General features: G+C 45.7%; 1 protein-coding gene across 2 annotated transcripts in view; it reads left to right on the forward strand.

The window, feature by feature from the left end:
* MTHFD1L (methylenetetrahydrofolate dehydrogenase (NADP+ dependent) 1 like) overlaps nt 1-15,428 on the forward strand; it is a 184,535-nt gene that overhangs the window by 66,432 nt on the left and 102,675 nt on the right. For both annotated transcript variants that reach the window (XM_042940077.1, XM_042940078.1), the window contains exons 19-20: nt 1,656-1,724; nt 8,225-8,336. In XM_042940077.1, coding sequence (XP_042796011.1) covers nt 1,656-1,724; nt 8,225-8,336 — 181 coding nt within the window. The remainder of the gene's footprint in view (nt 1-1,655; nt 1,725-8,224; nt 8,337-15,428) is intronic.

The raw sequence follows: 15,428 nt of genomic DNA on the forward strand, positions 1-15,428 counted from the left end.
TTTTGCCTTCCTTGTTCATAAAAAGCACCTATTTCTTCCAATTGTGTTTCATCAACCTGGAACTACCAATAGTTAGTCTTTCATAAAAAATTAAGGAAGGATTTTTAGAGCATCTATCTTTTCATTTCACTATTTTATAGCTTTTTTTAAACACATTTTTTTAACGTTTATTCATTTTTGAGAGACAGAGACAGAGCATGAGCGGGGGGAGGGGCACAGAGAGAGAGAGAGGGAGACACAGGATCTGAAGCAGGCTCCAGGCTGAGCTGTCAGCACAGAGCCCGACGCAGGGCTCGAACTCACGGACCGTGAGATCATGTCCTGAGCCCAAGTTGGATGCCTAACTGAGTGAGCCACCCAGGCACCCCTGTTTTATAACTTTTTATATACTTTGCTCTTGGTCAAAAGGATTTATGTATTGCCATGAGAATTGGAATAAATGGCTTCTGGAAGTTTCTCATAAGACGATCGCTTCTGCCATCCTCTGGAGGAATGTGTCCACACTCTGTCCCCCTGGACTCAGCAAACAGACCAGAGTGGCCATGACCGCACCAGAGCTGCTCTCTTTGCTTGGGCTCGATGACAGTCAGTGTGTTGGGCGCAACAAGATAAGAGGCATCACCCACGCGGAGGGAGAATGTAATTGATTCACGTATTTTGAAAAGAGGAAGATCAGCTAGATTCTGCCACCTGATACATTGAGATATGTTTCGTGGCATTTTTATCTTTCAGGGGCGACATTGCCGTGCATTTACTCCTATCCTAGTCTTACAGTCACGGACGAGTGTTTTGAAGGCATTTGCCCAGTGTCTGTAGAAGAGGTGGAAGGGTTTTGTTTTGTTTTGTTTTGTTTTGTTTTGTTTTGTTTTGTTTCTCTAAAGCTCCCTCTGTGGCCTTCTTTGGCACACTTTTTCCGGTTGTTCTCAGATTTCTTCCCTGTTTCTCCCTTCTCCCGTCTTTTCCAGGAATGGGGAAGGGGATACAGTAGGGGCCTCACCCAGAGCTTTGTAGCACTGGGAGGGGGCAGTAGCCACATTTTATACACTGGCGGCATCGACTCTGTTCCGGGCAGACAGGCAGCATGAGAGATGGAAAAGGAGAAGCCTTCCAAATGTAGTTTTCTGAGTGCCTCTGGCTCTGCGGGATGAAACACTGGGAAACCAAGTGTTCGTTGGTTGGTTTGAGAAAAATGGGTGCTTTAGGACATTCCCCTTTATCCTTCTCCATTCCCACTCAGTAAATAGCCTTATTGTCATACTTTGTCTGATTTCTTCAGGCAAGAGTATAATCTCTGATAATGAAAAAATAATGTGTGTTTTGCCAGAAGACACTTTTAGGCAGACTGAAAGATCTGCTGTATGGCAAGCCTCTTAAACACCATCAAGGAAGGTGTTTTTTAAAAAAAAAAAAAAAAAAAAAGCAGGGACTGCTACTTCTCTATCACTTCACATCTCAGAATGGTTGACATGCATTCAGGTGGGGGAGAGAAGGATACGGCCGCCAGAGCCGTGGTACCCATAGCTCCGAGCTGAGAGCAGCCTGTGGGAATGCCCACCTCCAAGGCGGACTGGTGAGAAATGGCCGTGAGATTCACCTTTGCACGGATGATCTTTTGTCAGTCACTTAAAGCAGGTTTTTTTTCCTCTCTCCTTTAGGGGGTCACAGGCGCATTGACGGTTTTGATGAAAGATGCAATAAAACCAAATCTGATGCAGACCCTAGAAGTAAGTGATTTTCTTTTTATAGAAATTGTTGACAGCGTTTGCATTCATCGGATCGCTTGTGCACCCCCCACACAGCGTGAGCGTTTCCAGCCAACGTGAGCCTGCAGGGAGCATCCGAAAAAGTCCTTGGTCCTCCAAAAAAAAAAACCAAACAAACTTAAAAGTGTATTTACAGATTCTTTCCTTAGGTAATGCAGTACTAATTGACTGGAGTGGAGACTTTAAAACGCCATATCTAACACCTCAGTAAGTTATGTAGCCACGTTTACGTGATGTTTTCTCTTTTGCCTTTTTTGGACTTAGCTTTTCATAATCCATTAGGTTGGGGTTTGGGGGGGTTTCCCCCCCCAGCAAAAACACGCAGCGTATGCCAAGAAATGCTCCCCAGGCAAGCTTTTGTAAGATTTGCCCTGCCCTTGTCTTCATCGAACTTAAATTTTCTCATCAAAATACCCGTATTCCAGTCTGGTTTTCTGGTCACTCAAGGGAGGCGGAGGCAACCAGAAGAGAAGGAAGGGGCAAGACAAACAATATCCACCCATTTATTCGTTCATTCAGCTGATAGAACGCTCGGCTTGAGCGTACCCTCTGCCGTTCGCTAACCGTGACCTTGGCCACGCCTCTGTTCTCTCCCGTGTGAAGGGATGATGGTACCGAAGACTAACTTAATGGGGTCATTATGAAGGTTCGGTATTCATCTAACACGCGACACAGGCAGGCCTTGGAGCAGTGGCTCAGGACAACCAAGTCCCTGCCCTCTCGGAGCTTGTGCTTCAGTGGGGGAGACAGATGGCAGAGAAGTGTGTCGATATGTAGCATGTCAGCCGCCGGCAAAGACTGAAGAAGAAAAGTCAGAGGGGTTGAGGGAGCAGAGAGCGATGTGGTGTGTGTGTGTGTGTGTGTGTGTGTGTGTGTGTGTGTGTCTGGCTGGTGTCTGGTGACCAGAGATGGGAGCAAAGCAAGAGACCGAGCTGTGTGTGAGGAGCAGCTTTGCGGGCGGAGGGTGACAGTTAGTGCAAAGCCTTTGGGCAGGAACGTGCTGTGCAGTCGGAGGGGCACCCGCCGAGAGCAGGAATCCAGACGCAGGACACCAGGACAGAAATGGTGGAACCAGACCGAGCAGGAAGGTGCGCAGTTGAGGGCGCGGGGAGGGGAGAGCGCGAGCACCTTTCCGTGGGGCCTCTGCCTCCCGCAGCGTGAGCTCCATGCGACCAAGTGTTCGTTTCTCTGTCCCCATCCATGTGGCCTCTTCGCGAGGTCTGACGCAGGTAATGTTTCTTCCTTCTGGAACACTTGGTTCTTCTGACTTCTGTGGTGCCTTGTGTCCCTGGACCTCCTGCTGGCCTCCCCTCCGTTCCCTTTGCTGGCCTGTCCTCAGCTCAGCTTCTGAATGTTGGCGAGTGTGAGCCCTCCCTTCCCCCACCATCAGCCACGTGATGACCCCCCAGACTCGCGTTCAGAATCTCCTGACCTCAGAATTTCAGAGTCGTAGGTGTGCCTGCCAAGAGCCGTTGCGTATCAAACTTAGTTATCAAATAGGGTCTTTGAGTTTCAGCCTGGCCACGGTTCCAGCCAAAGTGCTAGGAATCCTCCTGGAGCCTGTCTCCATCCCTGCAGAGGCTTCTTCCGTGTGTGTGCCCGGCCTCCAGCGTACCCTCCCGCCCAGCTAGCCTCACTGCCTCCACTCTCCCTTCCAGAATGCTTTCTCTGCTCCGCCACCCGAGAGCTCGGAAACTGAATCGGGCTCTGTTGCTCTCCTGCCTAGAGCCTTGGGTGGTTTACCCTGGTCCTCCCTCTGGCTGGAAACCTCGCAGGGTCTGGCCCTTGCCTGCCTCTTCCCCCATCCTCCCTCTCCCTGCCCGGGACATCCCTTGCAGACACCCGATTTCCCATGTCTGGTTCCCTCCTGTACTTTAGGACTCATGTCCTTTATTGTATTTATTTTTCTTTCCGAGGTTTTATTTTAATTCAACTTCGTTAACATACGGTGTAGTCTTGGATTCAGGAGTAGAATCCAGTGATTTGTCTCTTACACCCAGCGCTCATCCCAAAGAGTGCCCTTCTTAATGCCCGTCACCCATTTAGCACATGCCCCCTCCCACCTCGCATCCAGCACCCCTCAGTTTGTTCTCTGTATTTAAGAGTCTCTTCTGGTTTGCCTCCCTCTCTCTCTGTTTTTATCTCTTTTTTTCCCCTTCCCCTACGTTCTCTGTCATGTTTCTTAAATTCCACATAGGAGTGAAATCATATGCCCTTTACATATCAGCATCCTGGAGAGGCCTTCCCGGGACACTGCGTCCAACCCAGCCCCAGTCCCTGTGTCCTGTCACTGTCCTGTCATTCTCTGCACGTCAGGGAGTGTCAGCGTAAGAGTCCCTACTTCTTTGTTCATCCACCAGGATGAGAGCAGGACCTCTTCTACGTGGTTCATCACCGGATTGTGGCTCCTAGAAAGTGCCTTGCGTGTATTAGGCGCTCGGCAAGCATTTGTTGAATAATTAAATGACTGCTGACTAATTTTTACTACGTCGCTCCTAAAAATACAGATCTGTGTAATAAACAACTGAGTGAATAAGAAAAAAGCTTAGAGACGTGACCCTGCTTCCTTGTAACACTTCCCCCTCAAAAATGAACATACTGTTATCATCATTATTTGGGATCATCAGATTATTGTTTTAAATAATTATCTTTCTCAAATTAAAAATTACCTGCACTTTATAAGATAATAACCCATTCTGAAAGTCTAGTTTCCATTAGGGAATGAGTCAGTGGGCCGGGCTGCTCCCAAATGATTCTTGTACTCACATTTTGTGTCCATTTTTCACTTAAGACCAGGCCATTTGTCATTACGTTAACAGACAACGGGCATTGCTTAAAAAAATAACAAAACAGCATTCGGTTAAAATACCTGCATTTATGAACTCTGCTATGTGGGTCCTAACCATTCCCAACGAACCTGGCTAACGAGTGGCACTAGGAATGTAAGTCAGCCTGTAACGTAAAAACCATTGTTCAGTATATGGATGGTGCTTTAGTGCTCATGTTTGAATACCCTTGACTGTTGGTCCCCTAGCAGGTTATCAAGGGTTACCTTACTACTGGTTGCCAGGAGACCCGTAGTTCTCCGTCCTGGCTGCACGTTAGAATCTCCTGGAAAGATTTAGAGATACTAATGCTAGGCTCCACCCAGACCAAGTGAACCAGAATGTCAGGGAGGTAGCGCCTGGGTATCCCAGGTGATTCTCATGTATGGCCAGAGTAAGAACTTCCCTGCGGAATATTTTAAGAAGACAGAGAAATGGAAATGTCTTAACATTTTAACCCTGGGTGAGCCATATATGTATCCATGTGCTGTCCAATATGGTAGCCTTTGGCCACACGTGGTTATTTTTACCTCAATTACTTTAAATTGAATACAATTTCAAATTTGGTTCTGCAGTCGTATGAGCTACCTTTCTATTTATATAGTTATTTTTAAAAAATTGGGGGGCACCTGGGTGACTCAGTTGGTTAAGCATGCGGCTTCGGCTCAGGTCGTGATCTCTCAGTTCGTGGGTTCGAGCCCCGCGTCGGGCTCTGTGCTGATGGCTCGGAGCCTGGAGCCTGCTTTGGATTCTGTATCTCCCTTTCTCTCTGCCCCTCCCCTGTTTGTGCTCTGTCTCTCTTTCTCAAAAATAAATACTAAACATTAAAAAAAAATTAAAAAGATTTTTTGCTAGCTACATTTTAAGTGCCCTGTAACTACATGTGGACAGTGGCTATTATGTTGGATGGTGCGGCTACAGAATATTTCCAGCACAGCAGAAAGCTCTTTTTCCTTTCTTTTTTCAAGGCACACTGCCATATGCGGCACCTTGTTTGGAAAATATTCAGATTTGGGGGTTTTTTTTTGTTTGTTTTGTTTTTAAGTAATCTCTATACTAAACATGGGGGCTTGCACTCACAACCCTGAGGAGGCTCTTTTATACAAAGCTCTCTGAGGGCTCTGGTAAGCAAATGATTAATTGAGGTATTAATCTTTGGAAAAATTGGAAAAGTCCATTAAGGAGGATATCCATAGCCTTGTCATCATGAGAAACCAAGACGGGTCCTGCATTATTTTCCTCTGTGTTCTGCATATGAAATAAAGTATTGAATTCATGGTAGGTATTTCTATATCTTTGGACCAGTCACAGAGCTCCTTAGACTAAGCATTCAACTCACTGTACTGTATCATAGCCGCAAATATTAGGTGAGTGTGTGAGCATCTCTGGATTTTAATGTCTAACAATGATCTATAAAGTTTTCCATTCAGACCCCATGCTATAGGAATTTCAAAACCAAGGCTCTAATGCTGCTTTAGTAATTAACCTGCTGTGTGGCCTTTAGTTTTAAATTAAAACACTGCCGATCTAGTCCTTACAGTGGTTATCTCAGGAATAGTGAAGTGTTGATGCTGATCCAGTCATACCCTGTCACCGCTACCACCACCAGACCAGTGTTTGATGCTTCTCAGACCAGTGGACCCACTGAGTGCTGCTGTGTGTAGACAAGTGAAGGCATCTGCCTTCCCAGGGATGGAGCCTGTGACGTCCCCACTACGCTTTCCCCGGCTCTGCTACCTTAACACAGGCAGCCATATTCCAGGACGGCAAGGGGAGATGGTGATGGAGACTTAGTGTTTTCTTCAGAGCATTTAAAAGGTTTATCTGTGGGGCACCTGGGTGGCTCAGTAGGTTAAACATCAGACTTCGGCTCAGGTCATGATCTTGAAGGTCATGGGTTAGAGCCGTGCATCAGGCTCTGTACTAATAGCTCAGAGCCGGGAGCCTGCTTTTGATTCTGTGTCTCCCCCTCTCTTTGCCCCTCCCCCACTCGCGCTCTGTCTCACCCTCTCAAAAATGAATAAATACTGAAAAAAAATAAAAAATAAATAAAAGGTTCATCTGTACAGAAGTGAGAAATTACAGATAGGTACACAGAGAGATCTGGACACTAAACACACACATAAATATATCTGTCGGCACCTATGTTTGGATTTCAGATTCCCAGCTTTATTTTTACAGACATTTGTATGACCTCACGAGGACCGTGTCATTGTCCCTCCTGAGGACTTCGGGAAGAAAAGTAAATAGAGAACTCACAGAGTGGCTTTGATAAACTCTTCTCTTTTTCATTCTCAGAGATGACTTTTCTTTCACTGCCTTTCTTCCTGCTTTTGTTCAGCTTTCTCATCTTTGAAATATGTTCCGCCAGCAGCCCATCATGGTTCATGGGAATTTTCCATGGCTCCCAGCCCCCCCCCTCCCCCCACGCCACATCACTCCCTGTCTTCCCTCCTGTCAGTAAAGGGGCAGCCTGTATTTTCACAGGTGGGGCCATGGCTTCGTGTATACAGACCCCAGTGGCCCTGGCTGGGCTCGAAATAAAACCTGAGCATTTGATTGCATGTGGATAAATTCCTTTAGATAGGGCCACAGTCTGCTCTCCCTGATGAAGGACAAGTGTAGAAATGGCATTTAAAGTGAATATATTGGCAGATTTTCTTTACCGACTTAAATCTAAAGGTTTTGATAATTCCCTTATATTGTTGTGGGGTTTTCTTTTGCCTGTTTAGTAAGAATTGCTCTAGCATTTGACCAAGAGGGACAATTTTCTTTGCTTTTATTATCTGAATAGTTACCGGGTTTTTAACATGGAAGCCAGTTAAACAATGAGAAAGACTTAGATAGAATTTTTACAAATCAGAAGAGCAAATTTATTGTGTAAATATAAAATTAGGCTCTAGTGAACTTCAACGTTACATGGTTGTCCTGCCATTCCACACAGCTCATTAATTGTATTGATTTTTTTTGCTTTCTTTCGATTTTTCTAGAAGTGATTGACTTCTTTTGGAACGAAAAAATACACCTAAATAAGCCTCTTAGACCATCAGGGTCTAATTCTGTTCCTTTAAAAACTGTAATGCCAAATACTGTGAAGGGAGGTAAATAGTTTACTTCACAGTCAGTGAGTCAGCTGAGTGCTTTCTCAAAGTTATAGTAGGAAATAATCAATTCTTACAGCTTTTCTCCTAGTTCAGCATTAAATGTCGGATGACCACTCTTGGAGAATACACCAGGAATTTGGCCCTTTGGGAGAGTCGGGGTGTTTTCATTTTCTTTGAGAGAATTTGGGGTTTTTTTAATTTCTTTTTAACGTTTATTTATTTTTGAGACATAGAGAGACAGAACGTGAACGGGGGAGGGTCAGAGAGAGAGAGGGAGACACAGAATCCGAAACAGGCTCCAGGCTCTGAGCGGTCAGCACAGAGTCCGATGCGGGGCTCGAACTCACGAACCGCGAGCTCATGACCTGAGCTGAAGTCGGATGCTTAACCGACTGAGCCACCCAGGCGCCCCGAGAATTTGTACACTGACTGTGCAGTATTGATAAAAGCAGAATGGCTTCGGTGACTCACCGCCTTGGTTCATTCCTCCCTTTGTCTTTGGGGGTTTTAATTTGTCCTTCAACTTCCGTAGGGAACACCTGTGTTTGTGCACGCTGGCCCCTTTGCTAACATCGCCCATGGCAACTCTTCAGTGCTGGCTGACAAAATCGCGTTGAAACTGGTTGGCGAAGAAGGATTTGTGGGTAAGTCATTTCTTTGTAAATTTAGTTGTTGTAGAATATGGAAGAGGTCTAAAAGTCGGTGGCAGAAAAACAGCGATACTCACTCTAACCTGAAACATACTGTCTCAGACCCACCTTTCACAGAGGGTCTCAATATTGGAAAAGCCCTGTGGTCTGGTCTATACTAGATGTGGTGATGGAACCGTAGCTTCTCACGTCAAGTCCGTATGGGTTTGAATATGAGGCCTGACACTCGCTGGCAGAGCGATCTGGGACACATTTTTAGCGACCCTCTGAGCCTCAGTTTTCTCCTCTGTAAAGCGGTGATTGCAACATGGTTTCAAACCTCGTAGAGTTATTATGAGAACCAAGTGAGATGATTGATCCATTCAGCAAATATTTATCGCGAACCTAGCATGTGCAAGGCATGCCACTCGGAGCCTGGAAACACATGACGAGCGAAGCAGACCCGGCCCGGCCTTCGTGGAGCGTAGGTACGGAGTTGTCATCTGTGTGTGAGTAACAGAAGTACCAAATGTCCGCCGTCATTAGCAGTAGAAATCAGTTTGCTCTTCCTCAGATGGGAGGATTAGTTTGTGTCTGACGGAGGGGAGCCTGCCGCCCATGGACTTGGAAGATTTCACTGGTAGGACTTCACACTGTCTGCTGCTGCCAAGCTCCCCTTGGCGGTGTCTGCTTCTCTTTGGTTTCCATTGGCCATTCCAGACGGAAAGGGGGGGCGACTGCCGTAGACTACATTCTACTGCTGGCCCCGATGCCCCCCGCGAGGTTACGGCAACAAAAGACAAACAGGTAACAAGGAGTCTTGGTCTAAACGCCAGAATCTGGCATCAGACAGACCGCACCGGCAGATCTTCACGCACCAACGGGTGATTTCCACTCGCCACGTTGGTGCCTGTAATCGTCAATCAAGTCTCACGGTCGTGGCTTTCGCGCTAATCACGAGCCTCCTATCGACCTCAGAGAAGTGAGTTCTTCCACTAGAAAAGGTTCTGCCCAGCCATTATAAAGTTCATTCAGGGTTGTTGAGACTGTTTTTAAGAACTCCCTGTAGGCATGCAGTCCGGATCAAATGAGAATTTATGTGGTTCATTCCTCCGGGTCTGTACTTGGCTGCTGGGGTACCAAATCCACTATAAGACTGGCTAGACATGCCGTCGAAATGGATTTGCTCGATCCATCACAGCATAATTGCAGAGCTAATGGACAAGGAGTCTGCACAGGGCAGGCACTGAAAAGCGGGGTGCTTCTGTGAAGTGGTGGTCCTGACGCATCCACTCCACAAATAAAAGAGCTTCTAGAAGAAAGCACTCTGTTTTGTGCCGACAGAGCTCTCTGTACCGATCTTTACTTTGTCCTCATGTATTTCTAGAATACGCGTTTCCGTGGCAAAGCATCTTTAAAGGTGTATGCTGAGGGGGCGTGCAAAACATACTAGCTTCCTGTGTGACCTTGGACACACCATTAGCCTCTCTGGGCGTGTCCCTGGGAGACATTCTCACGTGAAAAGTGAGAAACTGGACCGGACGAGGAATTGCGTGTGGATGGGCAGCCGTGACCCTGAGATCGAAGCTGTGGGATCATGACCCTAACTGGTAGTTACCTAACTTCTCCAGGGTTCAACTTCCTCTTTTGGTAATAGAATACCTTGCAGTAATGTAATGAGTACTATCAAATGAGGAACTGCTGTGTAAACCATGGAGGACCAGGGAAATGTCAGTGATTTCGCTGATGATTTCTGTGACCTCTTCTAGTCTTAAGGGGCTGTAAGCGGGGGGAGAAGCCAGTGCCGGAAATCTGTCCCCTGCCAGATGGTTTAGGGGACCGGCTCAAGAGTCGGTATCTGGCTCCTTCCAAGTTGGGTCACTTCAGGTAACTTAACCCTTCTTAGCCTCAGTTTCCTTATCTGTAGAATAGGGCTTTACATAAGACTCGCTTCACAGCTTTGAAATCAGGTTTAAGTGAGACTGTGCACGCTAAGCCCTCGCACAGCGCCTGACAAGGGGTGAGAGCAATTCTAAACCACTTATCATTATCATCCTCTCCGTCGCCGATACGTGACTAATCAAGGTTAACTTTCCCTTTTTTTCTTTTGTTTCTTCTTTTCCTTTGGTTGGTGAGTTTATTTTTAACTGTGGGAGAATCCATCTAACATAGAATTGATCGTCTTAGCCATGACTAAGTGTACCACTCAGTAGTCAAATGCTTCCGTGTTATTACAGAACCATCATCACCATCCATCTCAAGGACTCTTCATCTTGCGAAACTGAAATTCTAAAAAAAAAATTTTTTAATTCCTCTGATCACTTTCTGCCATAAGAATAGCCTCATTTTAATTTTAAAAAGCGTGTGTGCCGTCTCGCACAAAAATAAGACAACTCCAACTTTCATCCATATGTAAGCTTCTCCTCTCTCTTACGTTGGACCTGCCTTTGACCGATCACGGGAAGGGGAAGGTGGCTTCTTCTCTGTCCCCCATCATCTTGTCCTTAGTCCCTCAGTCTGCCTCTGGCCCCTCCAGGGTTGAAGCTTTGACATTCAGTGGTACCCATCCGGTCTCTTCCAGCAGAGGACCCACACTCTTGGCAGAAACCCTCCGCGCAATATCCTTTTTAGACAGTCCCGCTGCTAATTCAATACCTGATCTCCAGGCATCATAGACCTTCAACCCGTGTTCTTCCCGTTGGTGGGAGTACAGTTACACACGTCTCACTTGAGTCTCTGTTCTTTTGCCAGGGGCTGTTTCCTTTCAGCCTGCAGGCTTACTCATCCCCAGTCGACCACTGTGGGTCTCTGCCTCAGTGAGCCTTTCCAGTCCTGCTTCTAAAGCCTCACTCTCTAGCTCTGCACCCTTTCCACCGGGGGGTGGGCAATGGGACTCTGCACACTGGTCATTTTCTTTGAAGAAATCCTTTCGTGGCTTCTAACTTTGAAACTTCAAGGGAGCTGTTGGGCTAAAGGATGCAGAATCTGTTTCCAAACAATGTCTTTGCAAATGTTGCTAGGTTTAGTATCAGCCTTTAGTGCGAGAACAACTGACACTGTTTGGGGGCTTCAGACAAAAGGGAAACCAAAAGAGCCCCATTTTAACATCGTCTCAAGGAAGATAAATGCAGGAGACATAGGTTTATCTGAAGCCTGTGGGAAAATGTATGCCCTTAGAAAAGTCATTGTTTATAGAAGTCTGTCTCTCTTACTGTGTAAGAAGCCCAAACCTAGGAGAAGAAGATTGATAATTTGGATTATATTTAAAAATAAATTGTGGGGGCACCTGGGTGGCTCAGTCAGTTAAGTGTCCAACTTCAGCTCAGGTCATGACGTCACGGTCTGTGAGTTCGAGCCCCACGTCGGGTTCTGGGCTGACAGCTCAGAGCCTGGAGCCTGCTTTGGATTCTGCGTTTCCCTCTCTCTGTACCCCTCCCCCGCTCGCTCGTGCGCACGTGCTCTCTCTCTCTCTCTCTCTCTCTCTGTCTCAAACGTAAATAAACATTAAAATTTTTTTAATAAAAATAAATTGTGTCTGATAAAAGATAGGGGATTTAAAAAACAAGAGCGCGAGTATGAAAAAACATTTGCAGAGGTAATAGACAAATGACTAACAATTGGAGTATATATAAACCAGCAAGGATTATAGATTGATTTTTTTAAAGCAAGTAATCCAGTAGAGAAATGGGCAAAGGGTTTGAAAGGGTAATTCACAGAAAAAGAGCAATCTGACAGAATTTCTGGGTCAGACTGAAAGTGGGCAAATGATCTGGCATTTTCAGTTCTATGTAATACCCTGGAGAAGAAGTAACCGAAGATTTATTTAAGTCCTTTGGAATAATTTACTTGAGTACACGTTCATTGAGCTCCTGCTATATGTCAAGTAACGTATGGTAGAAGCTTGGAATCAGATATGTAGGACATGTTTCTTGGCCTGCAATAATTTACAATGTGGTGTGAGAGATAAGCCCATAAAGAGAATCTCGATGGAAGTACAATGCACGTATGAGATTAGGTATCATACTGATGAATGAAGAACCTTCAGAGATGACGGGCATCTCTTACAATTTTCCGCACACTGCAGGTTTCATGAAGTACATTTAGTCTAAGGTATTTCTGTGTCCCAGCACACACAGGAAGGGAATTATTTTGTCTACTCTGCAATAATTATTCCAAGATAATGGAATCAATATTCCATTTAGACTTAAAATCGAGTGAAGTTTATTTGATTACAGTTGGCTCTCGAACAAGTTGGGGGTTAGGGCACCGACCTCCATCCTGCGTAGTTGAAAATCCGCATGTAACTTTGGACTCCCCAGAACTTAACTACTAATAGCCTACAGTTGACAAGAGCCCAAACACAGTCAACGAACACATATTTTGTGTATTGTGTGTATCATACACTGTAACCTTACAGTGGAGCCAGCTAGATAAAATAGTATTAAGAAAATCATAAGGGAGGGGCGCCTGGGTGGCTCAGTCAGTTGGGCGGCCAACTTCGGCTCAGGTCACGATCTTGCGGTCCGTGAGTTCAAGCCCCGCATCAGGCTTTGTGCTGACAGCTCAGAGCCTAGAGCCTGCTTCGGATTCTGTGTTTCCCCCCAACCCCTTCCCCCCCCCCCTCCCCCGCTCGTGCTCTGTCTCACTCTGTCTCTCAAAAACAAATGTTAAAAAAATATATATTAGGAAAATCATAAGGGAAAGAAAATATTTTTATAATACTGCAGGTATCGAAAAGAAAATCTGTGTACAAGTGAACCTACCCAGTTCAGTTCAAACCCACGCTTTTCACCAGTCAAACGTGATTGCGCAAATTTCTCAGACTTGACCAGAATAGTCCATGAGAATTTGGGGGAGCATGCTGTGGTCCCCGTGATCGCCATCTCTATTTCTCCTTTAGCCAGTAGTCCTGATGGGAGTCCACTTAACCTCCACTCGTTGCTATGAAAGCAAACATTTCTTCGGCACCAAACCCTAATCATGGGTTATATTTTTAAAAAGAAGAAGAAGAAAGAAAAAGAAAACAACATTGAGTTTCCAGGCTTTAATAAATCATCTCATTTTTAAACTATTTGTAAGGATTTCAAACTTACACAGGATCCTTGGTTTTTTAAATTTGCTTTCTGTTTTCGTAACTTGGTTTTGACTCCCATTTCGAGTGAATACCTTTCCTTCACTCTGGACTTCAGCATACGCTGGTACGTCTTTATAGCCAGGAGTTCTTAACTGGTGGTTACCAGCCATCCCTCCCATAATTAAATACAGAGTTATATACATAAATATATGGTGTGGTTTTTTTTAAGTTTATTTATTTTGAGAGAGAGAGAGAGAGTGGGGGAGGGGTAGAGAGAGAGAATCCCAAGCAGGCTCCACACGGTCAGCGCAGAGCCCAACGCGGGGCTCGATCTCATGAACCTTGAGGTCATGACCCAGGCCGAAGGCAAGAGTTGGCCACTTAACCGTCTGAGCCATCCAGGCACCCCTGTATTTTTTTTTTTTTTTTCAACAGAAGGGCTCCCTGATTCTCATTACATTTTCAAAGGTGTCCACGACCCAAAAAAGATAAAGACTCAGGGCCTTCTTCTCGTGGCCCAATGGATGCCATGCGCCATTTCACCATACTTGCTTAATAATGATCTATACGAAGATTTGGTGGCTTTTGAAGTTCCACCCACATTTGACATTCAGTGCCCTCTTCCAAAGTGCTGGTCAAGATGTTGCCTAAATTGACTGTGTGTCTTCTTGTCACCTGAACACAAACCCACAGCGGGTTCTCCACACGCCGCCTGGGTACATAAGCACAAGAAGATAGTACAGCAAAAGGGCACATTAGACCAATGCCCAATTGAATCATCCACTGAGCTTTGCCCTGAACATTTCACGATGAGGACTTAGAGTTCAGAATAAATAACCATGGTCATTCCAAGACAAACCGAGGAAGATTGGGAAACAAGGCCTCATTAATATGTTCGTTACAAACACTGCCGTTCTCTGAACGGGTTCCCGAGCTCCAGACCTGTATCCCAGCCCGGTCGCCATATGCATTCCCTCTGAGGCCTGAGACCATTCGGTGGGGTGGGTGCTGGTATCGTTGTTCTACAGATGACACAACTGAAGCCTAGAGAGATTACAAACTGTGTCCTCTGACATTCACCCAGTCAGTGATGGAGGGTACAACCTCAGGGCCCCCCTTGCACCAAAGCCTATGCACATCATCACTTGACTCTGTCTGCAGTGATTTTCTCCTCTCTCTTTACTGAGTTGCATCTTCTTAACGGTCCTCTTCCTTGTCCAGTGCCCCTTTTGCAAACCGTTTAGATCTTACTCCCTGGGCTTCGGGAACCTCCGCTGGCAGTTGCCCCCCAGTCACCAGCGTATTGTCTGTTTCCGTTTTCATTGCCATCAAATTTTAAGTATCCTTTCATTTTGGAGAGAAGAGGACCAAACCAAACTAAACATTCTGAGAATTTCACCCAGCCTTTAAAAAAATCTGATGTCAAGTAGCCTTCCAGCTTTCTAAGCTGGAATTGTCCCCGACCTCACTCTGTTTACATTATTTAGAAACACAGATCTCAGCCCAGGCTCTACTTTTGTTAGGATACCTCCCACTTTTTTTTTTTTTCCTCTAGTGATTGTATCCGTAATTAAAGCAAGGACGGGAAGTGCAGAGGTATATTGGTCACGTGCTAACCTTCGGGAAACTCCTAATCACCAGTGCTGTTCTTTAACCGCTGTGTTCAGGAAGCCCAGTAAGAGAAGGCGGTTTTCGTGGTCGCGGAAGTTCGGGTTTCTCTGATGTACCTTGAGACCTAATTTCTTTCGCCCTCGCTCCCATTGCCGCTCTTTATTCCAGCCCACCTTCCTCTTCCCATGCTTTTGTGTAAAGACGCCCTCCCTTCTTTCACCAGCCATTCCTCTGCCCTCAAAAAAATAAGTGAGGGGGAAAAATGAAATATTCTGAGTATACAGTATCCAGGAGTATAGGCTCATTAGTATAATAAATGCCTGTGTTCCCATCACTCACTCAGCTGTGTCAGAACCACAACATATTGCTGTGAGTGCTTTAGTGTTTTTTTGCTTTTTTTTAATTTTTTTTAATGTTTATTT

This window comes from Panthera leo, chromosome B2 (genome assembly GCF_018350215.1).
Source record: "Panthera leo isolate Ple1 chromosome B2, P.leo_Ple1_pat1.1, whole genome shotgun sequence".
Classification (NCBI taxonomy): Eukaryota; Metazoa; Chordata; class Mammalia; order Carnivora; family Felidae; genus Panthera; species Panthera leo.